Raw genomic sequence first — 16,514 nt, 5'->3', positions numbered from 1 at the left:
TGTGTAATGCTAACAGTGTTTAGACGTGTACCAGGTTTTAAAGTTAATCCACTAGCCTGAAATTAGCAGATATAAAAATCGGGAGTCTTGAAGATCAGCTGCCTATGCTACGCAGCGTAGACTGGTATTAGAATTAAGGGTTTTGACGGGGGATAAGCCACTGTTATAAGAGAATGTCACGCGTACAGGAGCTCAGCAGAGGGCGTGGGAAGTGCGTGGAAAGGTTGAAGTCTCTGAAGATCTATCTACTGCAGTAGGAGACTGAAGAACTGGCTTTAAATACACAAAGGAAATGGTCTGGGCAAGCTCACGTGATGAGCTGCTGAGCTCGCCGGTGAGAGCCGAGCTCCACAAGTGCGGTTTCCAGCGCGACAGAGAAGTAGTGATTACTATTAGTGCCGGTAGCCTATTTACGCCAATGGATTAATTGCCATGCGTTGGAAAAAGACTTTTCTTGAAGATTCATCATTCAGTTTGCCTCACGCTGCACGCATAGCCTATAATTATACTAACATATTACGTTAGATGAGACACGAGAGCTATGCTAGAGCTCTTACTACTTGCTTCTCTAGGCATATATCGAGCAAAAGCAGACGAGATTATCTGCCGAAGGGTATCGCGTGTTGTCCGTTTATCAGCAGTTGGATGCCCGGTCTGGTGCGCAACTTGCCAAAAATATCTACGTAATTTAATTGCTCGATAAGCCTATCAAGTTGACGAGTTCTGGGTGATGCTTTGGCCGGCGTTTATTGTTTGTGACTATGCGCGAGGAAGTGCAGCGAGGGCCGTGCGATCGTCGGCTGACACTGTGGGAATACGAGGAGCTGACGCCCGCCCTCCATGCGTGTGCAGAGTAACTTGCCACGGTGTTTTAGGTTCCTGTACAGTGCTTGGCAGGCATGAACAGAGATATTCGGCTGCTACCCTTCTACCTGTGCTTGCAAAGTGGCAACAAGCCATTCCGCCTTGCTGGCAGAATCTGATACGAAAGAGGCCGCCACGAAGGATGCACCCGGCCCGGGGTGCACTTCCGCTATGACGTTGCAAACGGCGGGTGACAGGGTGTTGCAGGGTTCGTACTTAGAGCACAATCCAGTGGTTCCCGGCCCCGCTGTCTGAAACGGGGTAGTACTTGAAGGGAAAAGCCTCCCCAGTCGGCCGCGCTTAAGGACCCTCCCGTTACTAGGGCACGCCTTAGCCACATCCCCGGAATCAAGCATAAATGCGGCTGTGTTCTCAATGATACCCTTCGCCGCCAGCCTCAGTGGCAACAGGATAGCAACGCAGATCGGTTTTGACAAGGCTGAACTCGTGGTCGTGTTCAACTCGCAACCTCGGCGACGCACTTGTGGGAGATACCTAGGCCAATGCCGTGGAGGGCGCCTGGGCAGGGGTCTGATGGACCTTATCTCTCGAGTATCACGCGCCTTGCTCCAAACTTCATTCTCTTTCTCGACTCCTCCCTTTGCCATTCCGTCCTCTTTATCCGCCCCTACTGCCCCTACCTGTCCACCATTTTACTGAGACCCTTACCAACTCAAAGTCTAGAGACCTGTCCCCAGGTGTACTCTGCCCACCCAGCACCAGCCGCGCTCCAATCCCCCCAGCACTCAAGTTATGGACGACGAGTGGCTTACGGGAAAGCAGCGCGAACTGCGCAAGCTAACAGTCTCATTTTGGCACTCTAACATCACCAATGAGTCCAGGAATGCCGAGCGAGGTATTATCGAAGGCATCCGCCCCCACATCGAGATGTGGTCCCGCAGAACCGCCGCCTTTACCTCCAAGGTCATCGCTGCCGAACCGGATGAAGAACTAGCCGAGGCCGTACGCCTTGCTATACCGGACCAGAGAGACTTATTGCGAAGCTTATTTCTGTCCGTCATAGCCCAGCTGCAGAGGGAATATGGCATACCCATCTTGCCGACTCCCACAGCCAATGCTCCCGAAATCAGCACCGATACCGATACGATAGACGTTGAGCCTAATAGGCCCGACCACACTACGGACGGTCTAAATGTCGATATTACGGACGGCGGCATTGACAACAGCGTAACTGTGATTCAGGATATGGGAGACGGGAACGGATCGGACACGGGAAAAACCAAGGCAAGTCAAATTACGATATAGTGCCCTGGTGTATACCAAGGTACACTAACCAACTTTTAGAACAAACGTCCTAGCCATGTCGAACCCGATGTAACACCCTCTGCCAAACGAGCGCGGCTTGATTTAGGCAATCAAGAGGTTTACGATCTGTCCTCGGACGCCGAAGATACCCAGGGCCTGGTATGTTGGGCCGCTTCATCACGCTTGGAAGATGCCCCAACTAACAGTCTTCTGTTGCATAGACCGACATACGCACAATCGAGTCGCAGGAGGTCGAAGGAAACGACTTCATCTTTGAATACCGAGCGGCAGGGCCTGGCTGGTTTGTCGTCCGGTGCGATGGCGACTTTGTGACGAGCAACATCATGCACAATTTTGATGCCCACCCGTTTTTCCGTAACCGGGCCAAGAAGCACTTTCTACAAAAGAAGGCCAGAGAGAGATGCCATGCCGAGGACGTTCAAGGGGACTATTCGCACGAGGAGATCATGAGAAAGTTTGGCTACAGAGGTAAGCTCGATCATCCGATCCCGCATCGGCCTATGGCGCCCTCCTCAAGCGCGGAAGCTCACTTCAATCCAAGTTGTCGACAGCGAAGGCAACAACGTCACCAAAGAGTGGGTCAAGGCGAGTAATGAGCGCCTCGCGATTACCAAAGAGAAAGGCAAGGCAAAGAGCAAACCCAAGTCCAAGCCCAAAGCCGACAATAAGGGGAAGGACAAGGGGAAAGACGAGGTGCAAACCGCCCCAGGGCCACTGTCCACGGCGGACATGTACGGCGGGCCCGCTAGAAGGAGCAATACATACGCCTCCCATATTTCCGCTCAGGCTGGGCCTTCGCGAACCGAGCCCCGGGATGGGGCGGCTTCAGGTTCAGCATCCACCACTGCACAGGTACCGACGGCTGAGATGGACGATCCGTTTGCGGATGACGACGATCTCCTGTTATGAGCTTCGCTATACATACGATCTTCAACGCCTTCCTACATCCATCAGTTGCCCGGGTCAGGTGGTACACACACCCGAGGCTTAGACTAATTAACCCCTTATACAACGCAGGGTAGCCCTGTCGTCAGTGACGTGTTGACGACTGCTGAAGCACCTGAATACTGGGCTGGAATCAGGGCTCGCCGCGGCGGCGCATAAGAAGTGAAGGGAAATTGAGCATGTAATAGTATTTGACCCGAAAACTGGGTAATCGTAAGATAGGATGAAACGAACGCCGGTGGCACTGTAAAACTACATTCCATCTGATTACAGTGTACTCATGTTTGCTCCATCTAACCGGGGCGCTCCCGGCAGCCGTGATCTGTACCGGCGTCGTCCCCCCCCCCCCTCCTTCTTTTTTCTTTTCTTTTTTTCTTTTTTTTTTTAAAAAAAAAAAAAAAAAAAAGAATCCATTACTTAGTTTGCCGCACACAAATCCCTATTTCACTCCTGGCCGGAAGGCAGAGGCGATATTGATCTTGCATTTCTTCCTGACCCGACCATCGTATATTGCGTAGCCTTACTAATGTTAGCCAAGTCACCCTATACAATCCTTTACTTTGAGAGACTCACATCTCAGGTCACGATCCACAACCTTTATCACCATGGTGTACGTCACCCGGTAGTGCCGCTTCCCCACGCGTTTGCCATCCTGGTTCACTCCTCCGTCCACGGGCTGTATTACGCCCTCATCGCGCAGAAAGGTAAAGTCGACGACGATCTCTCCGATTTTCTCAGCTCCAGCGTTTTTGGGATGACGTAGCTGGTAGTGCGATTCCGTGGATCGATCCGACACATACAAGACCTCTCTGCATATCAGGGGCCGCACCGGCTTGCAGTCAAACGTGTGAGTGCACAGGAACGGCTTGCATTTCCAGACAGGTTCCACTACTTGGCCCTTTTGCTCGTGTTGTTGATTAGTTCAGGAAGCGGCGAGAAGGAGATGAAGAGGATAACTATTTACCAATTTGAATACCCAATCTATAGTGTCAACTGCGTAGGCCAGGCCGTCATGACGATCATAGGACTTTTTGGCCTCTTGATGTTCAGAGAATTCCTCCCAGATTTCGGTTCGCAGAATTCCGTAGCTGGATTTTGCGTATCTGCGGGGGCCCCGCTCCTTGTTGAAGGCACGGAGAACGGCACCACGAGCAACCGCTGTGGCACTGGGATGCGTCAGTACAACTTGTACATGCCCCGGTCATGCATGTGCAACGGTTGATAGGACGTACGTGTTGGGGGGTTGTAGAGGTGTCGGAACAGGGCAGTTCTTTCGACGACAAAAGCGTTTGAGACGGTCGCTGAGATATCTCCGCAGTGAGGCCGATTTAGCAAATCCACCGATGAGAAGAACTTTCTGAACGGCATTCTTAGCTTCCCACTCAGGGAACGTGAAACGACGGCATAACACACCTCAACTTTGGTATCCTTTTCTAGCGCCTTGTCGATTTGTTCTTCCATGATGGACCCGATGCCATCCAGGCGCTCAAGGAAGATTTCTTGGATCTTATTCCTAAGAGGTGGTCGGTGAAATGAGACGATTGGCCTTGGACAAATACGGTACTCCGACCGAGAACCTACACGGGAATCTGGAGGCTACCCCTCCTGAAGCCCTTTTCGGGGTTGGCACGAAGGCCCGGAATGTCGAATTGCTTGTTGCCCATCGCCGCGTAGCAGTTAAAGGTTCGCTTGAGTTTGTACTCGAAATCACTGATCATGATCTTCTCGATGCACCCGTTGATGGTGCTATCCTCGGTCTCGAGATACGTTTCGTCGGCAAGGAGATCTCGAAGGAGAGTGCGGAAACCCTCGTTGATGTAGCTGGATCCGTGAAGACCGCCTATTTCCTGTTAGCCTCACTAGGTATTGGAAGATGATCGAACTTAATGCTTACCACCCGGCGGAACCACTTCTCGAGTCAGCCGTAGTGGCGTTGTCGCGCTTACGGTGTAAGTGTTAGCGTCAACAGTTCCGCCTCCTAGACGTATGTTAGTAACCATGGGGATAAACGGAAATAGTTGATCAACAGCCCTAAGTTTATCTTACCCGCATCCAACAGGACAAATGTATTGCCTGGCTGATGTCCACAGCGTCAGCACACTTCGTAATCACTGTATGGTCACCCATGGGCCAGGCGACAGGTGTGTCAATTACCGAGATATCGCGTGATTCGGCCAGTACAAATGCTGCCGCAGCTTCTGGCTCGGAGACAATAAAGAGATTCTCGATGCTGTTATTCCGGACATCGACGCCTTGAAACCCCGCTTGTCCCATGGCTTTGGCCATGGCAGTCTGCATATCCCGGCAAGCTTTCTGACTCCAAATGGCCGGAACGCAGAGGACCGTCTCCAATTTGTAACTGTCATCAAACCCGGCGCTTTCCAATTCTGATTTCGCGTGCCGTAAGAGGCAGGTCAGGAAGTCGGTGATAACATCAAGGGGGTCCCTGATGATCTTTTTTCGCTTGAGCTCCCGCAAGGTTACGTTCAAATCGTTCCGAATTGCTTCCGTTCTTGGGCTGCTATCGAGAAGCAACTTGAAACAAGCAAGGGGCTTGTTCTTCGGATCGGCGTGGGTTGCAGACCTACCCCAGACCTCGTGAGCTCCGTATCCCCAGCGGAACGAGGTGGTTTCGTCGATGGACATTTGATCCGAATCGTAGTTGTATTGCCCCCCGAATATGGCCAGAGGGTTACCAGGATCGGCTTGAACTTCGAGTTCGCCAATGCCAGGAGTCGGTACATCCTCTTGTGGCGCTTCCCTCGCTCCGGCATTCAAGCCCTCCTTCTTGCGAAAGTTCCGATCCAAAGGGTATATCACTTCGGTCGGAACCTCACTTCTCATTTCGTCGTCCAAGCTCCCAAAGGTTGCGTCGTCGGGATAATTTTTTATCGCGCAAATACGCGTGGGATCGAGGTAGCCGGCCGACTCTCCCTCTTCAAGGGCAACGTATGCGATCGCTGAGTAAGTAGTTCCAAAGTCAACGGCCATGATCAGGCGTTTGGAATGATCGGGCACCTCTGGGTCTTCCAGCAAGGAATCTGGGACTTCTTCGGGTACGACGTTGTCCATGATGCTTGGGTGGTGGCAGACGGTGATATCACCCATCTCCAAGGTCGCTGTAGACTCTCCCGAGTCGTCCATGGCGATATTATTGGGGTTGTTGGAGAGCCAGGGGAAAAAGAAAAGGAAAGGATCTAGGGAATAATCAAGATTGCGAGCCCATGGTCAGCACTCAAGTTTGTTAATTACCACCTGACGCCTGACGTGGCGGCCTCAAGGCTCCCACCCCCTACGCCCTACCCCCCTTTCCCTTCCCCAAAATGAATTGCCGAAGTTTGGAACAGGCCAGGTCCCCCGGCACCTTGCAAGATAGAGTAGCACACGGGGGCCAATAGACGAGGGACAAGCAAGGTCTTTCCGCGACAACTGCCCACATCAACGATATATAGCAACCAATCATAGAAGGGCCGAATGCATGTTGGCGACCCCGAGACGCACGGGACGCAATAACAACACCACAGAGGCCCGCGAGGCTGAATCCAATCCTCGCACTTTTCTGCGTCGCGCTCAGTCTCCCCGGCCGAGAGACTTCACGCCACCTCTGACTTTGATGCATTAATTACACATATTTTGAGAGCCTCGGCGACCGCAATCAAGCACAAAGACTATGGCTAGAAGATCGAAGCGTCGCCGGGAACGGCGGACACCGAGATTCGTTTGGAAGAGGAGCGATGTCAATAAGCTTCTTGCGTGCCTGGATTATTCCCTGGAGCACAAAGTCGATTTCGACAGCACAGCAATTCACCATATAGCAAGAAGTACGGGGAAGGAAGTAACAGCAAAATTGATACGACAAGCGCTGAAGAGGGAACACAAGACGTATGGGCGCGAGGGGGAATACGACACATTAGACGATTTTCTCTCCGAAGGATCTACATTTCTAGTTGGCTACACTGACGACGATCGTGAGAACATCCGTGAGGAGAAAAGCCGTATCGAGGCCCCACAGAGCCGCTACTGGTTGAGAAGCACCCCTCTGGAATCACAATCCCGATCCCGCACGGTCTCGTCAGATCACCGCCAGTGTTCAGAGACGTCGACTCTTTCTATTCATGCGACACCAGAGTTTGAAGGTCTTGACGAGTACGTTGGCCAGGCTGAGGATGCGGAGAAGAGGACGAGTGGAAAACGGGTTCGTATTCCTCAAAATCCAGAACGCCCAGTATGAGATGAACTAAGAACTGAGATTTCTAGCCAAATCAGGCAGAAACTCAAGCATTAAGCTCTAAACGTGGGAGCAGGGAACGAAGTCGAGCCAGAACCAAAACTGCGTCTCTCCTGCCAAGGGTCAAAAAGGAAGAAGGCCGAGGACCATCTGCAGAAACCCCCCCTAGTTCCTCGCGAACGCCACCCCTGGCAGCAAACCACGACATCCAGATGAGAGCGCTTGAGCAGAAGCTTGCAGCCAAGGATGAGGAGCTGCAGATGGTCTTGAGAGAGAATATGGAACAAAAACACTACATCTTCACACTATGCAACCGCCTCTCTTCAGCCGAGTTCGAATGCGGACAAATCCGGGAGAGTGCGAGCAAGGCGGTCGAATATAGCGACGACGTTCTCATGCAGCGAGACCTTCGATACGAAAATTCTCTGCTTAAGGGCCAACTTGAACAGATGACCAGCCAGCGACAGATCATCGCCAAGGCCGAAACAAACTCGCTCAAACCATCGGACCGAACCATTTGGCAGGAATTTGAGTTGATCGCCACCGACCTCAAAGACGCATGCTCATCAGTTGAGATTACGATTCCTACAGCCTTAACCAACACCCATAACACCATACAGGAAGCTAAGGAGACGGAGTCCTGGACGCAGCGCGTGGCTCGGTGTAGCTTCAATCAATTTATATCTTCGACCGTAGACGCTGACGTCTCAGACTTTCACATCGTCAGGGCCCTTGCCGCCGCGGGGATCAGCGAGCTGGTGTTCGAATCCAAGTTCCCCGACTTCCTCGCCAGAGAGTCGCCGATACTCGACCAATATCGAAACCATATCTTGGCTAAAGGTACCTACCTACATTTGTTCGCCACTCACTATCAGATAGGCCCAGCTGACCAACAGGACCTCAGCCGGACCACAGACGCTCTACCAATTAGATATCCTGGCCTGCAAGTCCGTCATGTCAGGAGGATACTTTAAATCGCACATCCTCCAGACCACCGCAAAGATCCTCTCTGACCAGTTCTGCAACGCCCTAGCACATCTCATATTGCCCAACGATCAAACAATGGTCGGCGCCGAGCCAGACGGCCTGTTCCCGGCTGACGGCCACCCATCCCACGCCGAGAACCCGGTGGCCAAGGTCTTCACCGAGGCCTTTGTTCGGGCTTTGAAGCTCAAGCAGGGTTTGGTGCTATCGAGGAGCAAGTCCAAGCTTGTGTTTTTCGGCCCAGGCGATGTGTTCGATCCAGATACGATGATACGCGATGGCGACGGCTATAGCGCTTTTGTCCCGCCAAGGGCACTAGGGAAGAAGTTTAAGGGTTGGCCGAGGCAGCGTCAAGCGGAGGAAAATTCGAGCATCAAGCTCTGTCTGTTCCCGGCGCTGTACTCGAGACCGGAGGGTGAGCTGACAAAGGATTACGGTATTGGGGTCAGCGTTAGAAACTGTCTGGTCGATTGTGATAACTTCGTCACTGATGACGCTGATGTGGGGAAGGGTGGGTTTTCTCTGGTGGTCAAAGGCGTTGTCTTAGTCTAGACTTGCCAGGGAGTATTTAATTAAGTATTCTGAGCATGGTGACCGAGGAATCAATTGACACGGCGGCTCGGAAGTAGTAGCTATGTGTGGATTATTGTGCCGCTCATATCGTCATCAAACTAGTCCTAGTACGAATACGATCCCAAGAAAAACGGCCTGTCTACCGGACCAAATACACCTGTCACCAGCGTCCGTGGTAAAACTTGGGCTCCGTCCTAGTTTCCGTACCTTATGGACACTTCCCATATCCAGCTACGAGAGTACTCGTCTCAGCCTATAGTTCACTATGTTACACGGGCCCAGTATCACCTGTGTTCAGCGTATTCTCTTGCTCCAATGTTGATCTTATCCGGGTGTGCCGCGCTGACAGCCCCGCTCAACGCTCCAACCCCGGTCCTCCCGAGGAGATTCTGAGGTTCAATTCCGGCTGGTCCTAATTTAAGATGGAAAATCCCCTATATGTTTAATCTTGCTTCTATTTTTTATTTTATTTTTTTTATTTTCATCTTTATTTTTTAAACCCATTCTGAGCCGGACATCGAAAGATAGCACTAACCTCATGATGTCGGATCGACTTCGCCCTCTCCTCACCCCCGCACTATTCCACCTCCTTGTCGACACGGTGATTCCCTACTCGACCAAAGACCCTATCGACTTCGCTCGGGTCGGCCGCGACTTCTCCTGGGGAGAAGGGCTTCCCGGCAAAGTTATCGAGCAGGTCCGGCCCGTCCTGCTCACACTCAGCGAGCTCGGGCTGGAGAACGTACCGGATCTAACCACGTTTCTGCCGCCCCTATCGGATCCGGACTTCCCGCGTCAAGCCCTCGGCCTGCAGCTCCTCCTCGACCAGATGCCGCGTCGGCTCTGTAGAGGCATCGACACCCGCTGGACGAACGCGTACTTCGATGTCATCAATCTGAGATACACCCAGGCTCTAGACGCATTGCCCGCTGCCCAGAAACCGCACTCGTGGGCTCGCTGGAGAGACTCTGTCACGCTTGACTACTGGGTCGTCGTTAGGACGTGGTTTGGCACGCCATTTGTCCATATGGATCAGGTCGCCGTCCAGGAGCGCGCAGTAGCCTTCACCGAGGAGACTCGTCGACAAGTTGAGGAGCTCACCGGTACCAACGACCCGTATCGCGAGGAACGGAGCATGATCCTGTCGGATATCTACGCATTTCCCCGTGTCGTGAAAGAGGGAGCACCTCAGGATGGGGCAAACATCCAGAAGTATACCTATTGGATGTGTATGCTCATGGACGTCCACAAACCGATCGTGGACAGATTCGGGTGGTATCCGTACAGGAATGTCTATTTCGGTAGGGAAGATACGCCCGAGGAGGAGGAATGGTTTGAGAAGACCGGAAACTTTGCACGGCCGTCGCAGGAAGTTCGAGATCGGATAAAGAAGGACATTGATGCAGGCGTCTGGACCCCTTTGACTGTTGGCCGAGATTCGGAAACGCCCTGAGGGAAGTAGCTGGCCTTAAAAATATATCCATAATTACGTGTATGAAACATTATATATGCCCGGAAACTAGATATTAGGAGAAAGGGGAAAGAAAGACGACCGCTTTCGATACGGTGGGAAAGATATTACCCTAAGAAGTAATAGTCAGATACATGATCGGGCAAAGCAGCCCCCGTAATGCATCATTGTGTTGTACGCTGCATATTCCATGCACACAGCAAAGAACGAGGAAGCGACACGCCCGCTATTTATTGCGCAAACTCAAAATCTTTTAACCTCGACGTCGTCCAGAACCGCCGAAGTGTAGTGGCTTTGCGGCAAGGACATCAACAAGTTGGGTTTGCTATGGACTCAGCAAAGCCCACGGAAACCATCCATGTCGCCAAGGCCGGCACCCATCATACCCAACGTAGTCATCGGTGGAATCGAATTCACACGCAATAACAGCCGGCTGTTCACGAAATCTAGGGCCCCTCTTAGGCTCCATCGCCCTCAGCTAAAGCCGGCTCAGGCTAAAAGCTCGATTCTACAGACAGAGCGCGAAAACCTAATGTTGGTTTTGGGGTTTTGTATTCACCGCATCAGGAAAGGCAGAAACATAATATGCCAAACAGAATCTTAATAAACAGAGCCCCTAAACTACCGTCCTCAACTCACAGCCCCTTAGAACAACGACAGTTAGCTACAAGAGCCGCAATTTTTGATTCCCGTCTCAGACCCCTTTTTTACCCGTTTCCATCAATAACTAACTATATCCCATCCCCCGTCTCTTATCCGGGAGACAATACACCCAGCCAACTATCCGCGTGTGCGCCAAAGGGGAGAAGGTGGGTATCCTCGTAAAGTAGAAAAAGGAGAGAAAAGGAAAAGAAAACCAACGCAAGTAGAGTAGGACCCAACCTCCCAACCAGCAAACCATTTTCCTACCTAGAACCTCAACAAGACAAGCCTTCACGCCCCGCCTGCCCAGCTATCCAGCTCTTTGCAGAGCACTAGCTAGACTATTCCATGTTAGAAAAAAAAAATCTCATTACAATAACTTATCATCCCCCACCATCATATCACACATGACACATGACACCCGCCTCTCTCCCCCCCCAGCTCATATCTCGTGTCTCATATCTCAGCCAACACAGTCACGAACTAACTAAGGTACCTAAGTAGGTAACGAACTAACCAATTACCTTGTCTTACCTAAAGAGCAACCCCTCTCAACCCCACCCCCCCACCGCCCGCCATCTCGCGCACTTCAAACACCCCAATACCGCCCTCCGAGTCGCCGACAAACAAGAAGCCGCCGTCGGCCGAGAAGCACATCTCAGTGACCTTGCTCAGGTCCCCGAGCTGCTCGAAGCCGGGCTGCACGCCGCTCGCGGACGGGCCTGCCTCCGGGTCGGGCCAGCACCAGAGCATCCGGCCCGTCATGGCGTCCAGCACGGCGAGGCAGCCCCTGGCGCCGCTCTCGACGCCGCGCGCGTCGCAGTAGGCCACGAAGCGGCAGTCGGGCGACACGCACGACGCGGCGTTGGGGATGCGGAACGTCTTAGTCGACGCGGCCGAGAAGTCCCACACCAGCACGTGCCGGTACGGGACGGGCACGGGCGCGAGGTTGTAGCCCGACCCGCCGCGCGCCGCGGGCACGGGCACCGCCTTGTAGCTCGCGGGGATCCAGATCGACACGGCCACGCTGCCGTACGTGGCCAGCCCCGAGGGGAGCGCCGTGTCGAGCTCGGCGTGCTGCCACGGCGCCACCACCTTGTAGGGCGTGTTGGCCGGGGCCGAGTCGTGGATCTCCCACGCCACGAGGAGCGTTTCGCGTTCGGGGGGCGGGTGGCCGAGGCGGGGCGGTCGCGGTCCCGAAGCGGTTACGAGTAACGGGCCGGTGGCCGAGAAGGCGAGCTCGGGGTATTTGGGCATGACTGGGAGGTTGGCTGCCCGGAAGTCGATGGTGCGGGATTTCTTGAAGGGTTTCTTGGAGCGCGTGGGCGCGTACAGGTCGAGTGTGTCGTTGTCGCCGTGGTACGTGACCAGCGGGCACCAGCCGGCCTCCATGACGTTGGAGCGGACGGCGGCCCAGCGCTCGGCGCCGTCGATGGTTTGGAGCTTCTTCTTCCGGCCCCAGTCCCAGATCTCAAGCGTGTCGCCGAAGCACGTGGCAACGGCGATCAGATTGGAGGGTTCGGAAAGGATGGCATGGCTGCGCACAAAGTACTCGCGAGAGCGCGCCTGGGCCGTGGTGTAGCACGAGATTTTGATGTTGCTTTGGACTTCGCCGCTACCGACGGACCATATCCTGATGATGTTGTTGCCATGCTTGCTGGCGAGGGTGGCCGAAGTGGTCGAGATGTCGAAAAAATAGATGGACGGGTCTTTGGGTTTGGAACCCTTGTCCTCGGATACGAGCTGTTTCCAAGGGACGAGTGCGACGGGGGTGCAGCTGTTGTGCGGTTCCTGCAGCTGTGCTTGGAATCGCGCGCGGAACTCGTCTAGCAGCGGAGGCGGCGCTGACGCAGTGGGAGAAGTCGGCGAGGCCGCGCTGTTGGACGTGGGCACACGCTCCAGCGTGTTGGTGCTCCGTGACGATTGCGAGTAGCGGGACGTGTCCCTGGACGCTGCATCCGAGCCGTCTTGCGAGAGCCGCGACGCAATGTGGCGTGAACTTGGCTTGGCGAGCAGCGGAATGGGCGGCAGAGGTTTGGTGGTGGGTGGTTTGGATGCGGGGTACAGGCTGTAGCCAGCCGACGATCCCCTGGACGGGCGTCTCTCGGATGCGTACGAGTCCTTTCTGTGAAACGACGGAGCCCTCGGCGTCGTGTGCACGGGCGGGCTAGCGGTGGGCCGCTGCCTGAAGTCGTAATTCGGCATGCGGAAGCCTTCCTCCTGCCCGGGATACCACGCCGAGTCGGGCGTGCACGGCACCGGCACGCCTCCCGACGGAATCCTGCGCCGCCCGTCGTACCTCTCGTCCAGCGACGACATTGACGGCGCATGGCGCGGCGATTTTGCGCCCGGACCTCCCATGCTCAGCCGGCCGAACCGTTCCCTGGGCACCGAGTCAGCTGCTGTCCGCTTCGGCTTAGCCAGTCTTGTATCGCAACTGCATCGGCTGTGCACCGTTGAAACGAGAGATTCTGAAGCTTACGCGATATTCTCGTCCGTCCCCTCGGCTGCGTGGGCGTACGGATCCATCTTCTCTGGGTGTCTTGGGAATTTTGGGAATTCGGCGTCGGTCGGACGGGTGCGCAGGTTGACTCTCGAGTCAGGAAGCGGCCGAGGGCGGCAACGAGGTGGAAATTCCGGCTACCTGGTTCTCAGGCGCATGGGTTTACTGCTCGGGGCGAGAGGGCTGAGACAAAGGCTCGGGAAAAGCCACGACGCAGCAGAATAAAAACCCGCAGAGTCGTATCGCGTGGGAAGTCGAGAGCGTGCGGCGCCAGGTCCGGGGAGGCTCGACTTGTATTGTCTGCACGCTGCTCCCCTCAATTTGCAGCTTTCAGGCTAGAACGGACGGCGAGCCAATGGCTGCTGGCACGGTGGGATGGCATCCCCTCCTGGTGGTCCTTTCCTCCGCACCGAGACGAGGGCCAGGGGCCAGGTTCCCCCTGTTCCTGGCCGCGTTGCGCCGCTTGGCAGCCCTCCCAACCCATCGACCCCAGTCACCCACGGGCTCCCGGGTGCCAGCCCAGTGGTTGCGCCTGGTGGGGAGTCTGGTGGGGAGTCTGGTGGGGAGGTGGGACCGAGACCCCGATAGCCTGTTCCTCTTAGGTACGGTAGCACCGGACATTCTGGATCGAGCGAGATAGTCCGGACTCGCTAGCAACGGTCCTTGTGCTGGCCATCTTGGCCTTTTCGATGATGGGCAGCAGCGTCTTCTGTCGTGTCGCTGCTTATCCGAACCCGCCGCCGTTCCCTACCGTAGGAGCGACGCGTGTTGGGGAGCGGTGAAAAGATCCGGATGCAGTCAGCATTGCAGCGCTGGCGGGCTGACGCACCTCTCCCAATATTGCTCAACAGATACAAGACCTGAATTTGTCACCGAGACGGCCAATGGCCCGAGGGGCTTCTTCTTCAAGCGCAATCTCAAACAGCTGTTGGCCCGTCAAAAATTCAAGGTGGCAGCCGATAGCAGACGGCCCGAGAGCATGCGGTGACAAATTTTCCCCTCAGCAAGTGAGGTGCTTGCTAGGCTGAAAACGGTCTGGAACCTGCAGATGTCAACCCTGGTCAGCCACGTTTTCCCGGGCAGCAGATGCAGAGCCCATGGCCGCCGTTTCGTCCGAGTAACTGATAGGTATGGATGTTTGTATATGTATGTGTGATGTATCATACAAACACGGCGATCCTACATTCCACCGACGGCCGAATGCCCGGGACCACGTCGGCGGCTCTCGGCTGTGCCCGTTTACACGCCCCTATTCTGGAGGGATCGTCAATCTGATCGAAGGCCTCGCGTGCTCTCGCGCAGCGCAACCCGGACAAACGCTCAACGCTAGCCCAGAGCTAATGATCCGGAAGCTGGGCCGCCACCAGCACCCACCGTGAATACCACGCTACCCCGCTGGCCCTGGAGGCTAACCCCAGCCAGGCAGGGCCCCGTATCTTGGCTTGCATGTGTTTGATCCTTTCTTGGGTCCGACTGCCTGTGGGAGCGACCGTTTCCGGTATTCCTCAACGGTTGGCCGAGGGTATTTATTGCGGAACAGAACCTGTGGTTTTGTGCGACACATGCGAGCCAAAAAATCAACGACGAGCCTGGTACTCTTATTGGCGCCTATACGTAGTCCACGATAAGTATAATTCAGTCCTGCGGCACCGTCATCCAATCCAATCTCAACAGTCAGGTCTGTGACGGCGACTCGCAACCTACTGTAAACTAGCGCAGGATGATACACATGCGGGGAAGTACTGTCGTCCCGTGCTCTACGCCTTAACCGGTTCCTTTGATGGCCCCCCACAAGGTGTGTGGCTTCGGCACAGCTTGCCGTGCCGCCCTCTTAACGGCTGCACGGTTACTGCGTCTGTCGCGCATATGTACTTGACTAGATCGGCATGCGAAAACAGCCACGACCCGGAAATACTAATACAGTCCGATAACGCTCCTCATTTGTCCATCAATCAGGGCCCGTCGTACCCTCGAGGCGTCGTTGGATTCCAGCCGAAATGACTGCGACAATAATTAATAAGGGATCCGGTTGAGCAAGCGTCTGTAGGAGACAGATGATTCCTTCGCCTGGCACACACAGACACACAGAGCAAGATGAGATTGTCGGCAGATACCACCGGGGCCGGTCATTGCAACAATCACCGGCTTCGAGCCATCCAAGTTGGCCGCAGCTGCAGCCCCCATCGGACCAACTAGTAAGGGTTGCGGGATTCAGCGGCGCCTGCGAGTTTCGAATCCATCAAGAAACATTGAGACATCTCCAATGTCAGTGTTCTGTGCTTGGCCGGTATACTAGAATATGTCACTCCAGGTGTTAGTTCGAATCAATGTCCGAGCGGCTGCAGGACCACGGGCCCTCTCATCATCATGACCTCAACGTCATGTGAAGAATCCTGCTTGATCTCCTTCATCATTGTCATCCGAGAAGTCGCTCAGTCCTCATCCGAGCGAAAACAAGGCATTATTCGATCTTGATCACACCCCTTTCATTCTACAGTCCAGCCCTCCCTTTCCATGGATCCACCTAAGGTTAGCAAAAAACTTTGGACTCACTACCAACAATCCATCTCCCTCTATCCAGTCTCAGTCAATACCCGCAATGTGACGAGATCCCCGACCACATCCCCAATCCGCTGCTCCAACTTAGTCTCGAGTCCTCCAAGCTCCAATCCCGCCTCCGCACTCGCCTCTCGCTGATGAGAGCAGGACAAATGCCCAGCCCTAACCTTCACTTTCACCTCCTTCCACCTTCCCGACCCTGCCTCTTTGGCCCAAACCATGATACCAATCCCCAAGCACCCAATGGCATCTCCTCCGCCTCCTCCCCACCATCCCGCTCCTGCAGTCCCCTACGCCTCCTAGGCGATAACATCGCGGACTCGATTAACGCCCTTCTCCTCGACACACTGCAAGCCGAGACGGATGATCTAGAGGCGGAGATCAATAGGCGGGTATATTCCTGTCGGGAGCATCTTGCAGCCGCGGAGGGCCGGGGAGATGACTACGGTAAGGGAGAT

The 16,514-nt window shown here is 54.6% G+C and overlaps 5 protein-coding genes across 5 annotated transcripts; 3 read left to right on the top strand and 2 right to left on the bottom strand.

Moving 5' to 3' along the window:
* Nucleotides 1-1,617: 1,617 nt before the first annotated feature.
* MFIFM68171_06256 (uncharacterized protein) lies at nucleotides 1,618-3,255 on the top strand (the record flags this gene model as incomplete). Its single annotated transcript, XM_071061676.1, has 5 exons — nucleotides 1,618-2,052; nucleotides 2,170-2,289; nucleotides 2,352-2,619; nucleotides 2,693-3,053; nucleotides 3,174-3,255. 5 exons carry the CDS (start codon nucleotides 1,618-1,620, stop codon nucleotides 3,253-3,255), a joined length of 1,266 nt encoding a protein of 421 aa, XP_070917777.1.
* Nucleotides 3,256-3,535: 280 nt separating this feature from the next.
* On the bottom strand, nucleotides 3,536-6,240 carry MFIFM68171_06255 (Actin-like ATPase domain-containing protein; the record flags this gene model as incomplete). The annotated part of the gene is made up of 9 exons (XM_071061675.1): nucleotides 3,536-3,615; nucleotides 3,670-3,994; nucleotides 4,061-4,262; nucleotides 4,329-4,453; nucleotides 4,510-4,609; nucleotides 4,678-4,936; nucleotides 4,991-5,074; nucleotides 5,143-5,173; nucleotides 5,251-6,240. The coding sequence occupies 9 exons, from the start codon at nucleotides 6,238-6,240 to the stop codon at nucleotides 3,536-3,538; spliced, it is 2,196 nt and encodes a 731-aa protein (XP_070917776.1).
* Nucleotides 6,241-7,536: 1,296 nt separating this feature from the next.
* MFIFM68171_06254 (uncharacterized protein) lies at nucleotides 7,537-8,860 on the top strand (the record flags this gene model as incomplete). Its single annotated transcript, XM_071061674.1, has 3 exons — nucleotides 7,537-7,987; nucleotides 8,036-8,164; nucleotides 8,229-8,860. 3 exons carry the CDS (start codon nucleotides 7,537-7,539, stop codon nucleotides 8,858-8,860), a joined length of 1,212 nt encoding a protein of 403 aa, XP_070917775.1.
* A 562-nt stretch (nucleotides 8,861-9,422) lies between these two features.
* MFIFM68171_06253 (uncharacterized protein) lies at nucleotides 9,423-10,334 on the top strand (the record flags this gene model as incomplete). The annotated part of the gene is made up of 1 exon (XM_071061673.1): nucleotides 9,423-10,334. The coding sequence occupies one exon, from the start codon at nucleotides 9,423-9,425 to the stop codon at nucleotides 10,332-10,334; it is 912 nt and encodes a 303-aa protein (XP_070917774.1).
* Nucleotides 10,335-11,528: 1,194 nt separating this feature from the next.
* Nucleotides 11,529-13,523, bottom strand: MFIFM68171_06252 (Anaphase-promoting complex subunit 4 WD40 domain-containing protein; the record flags this gene model as incomplete). Its single annotated transcript, XM_071061672.1, has 2 exons — nucleotides 11,529-13,377; nucleotides 13,477-13,523. The coding sequence occupies 2 exons, from the start codon at nucleotides 13,521-13,523 to the stop codon at nucleotides 11,529-11,531; spliced, it is 1,896 nt and encodes a 631-aa protein (XP_070917773.1).
* Between the last annotated feature and the right edge of the window lie 2,991 nt (nucleotides 13,524-16,514).

Source organism: Madurella fahalii (assembly GCF_045866475.1).
Source record: "Madurella fahalii IFM 68171 DNA, scaffold_3, whole genome shotgun sequence".
Lineage (NCBI taxonomy): Eukaryota > Fungi > Ascomycota > Sordariomycetes > Sordariales > Madurella > Madurella fahalii.
Note: the sequence above shows the minus strand (reverse complement) of the source record. Positions and strands in the feature narration are given on the sequence as shown.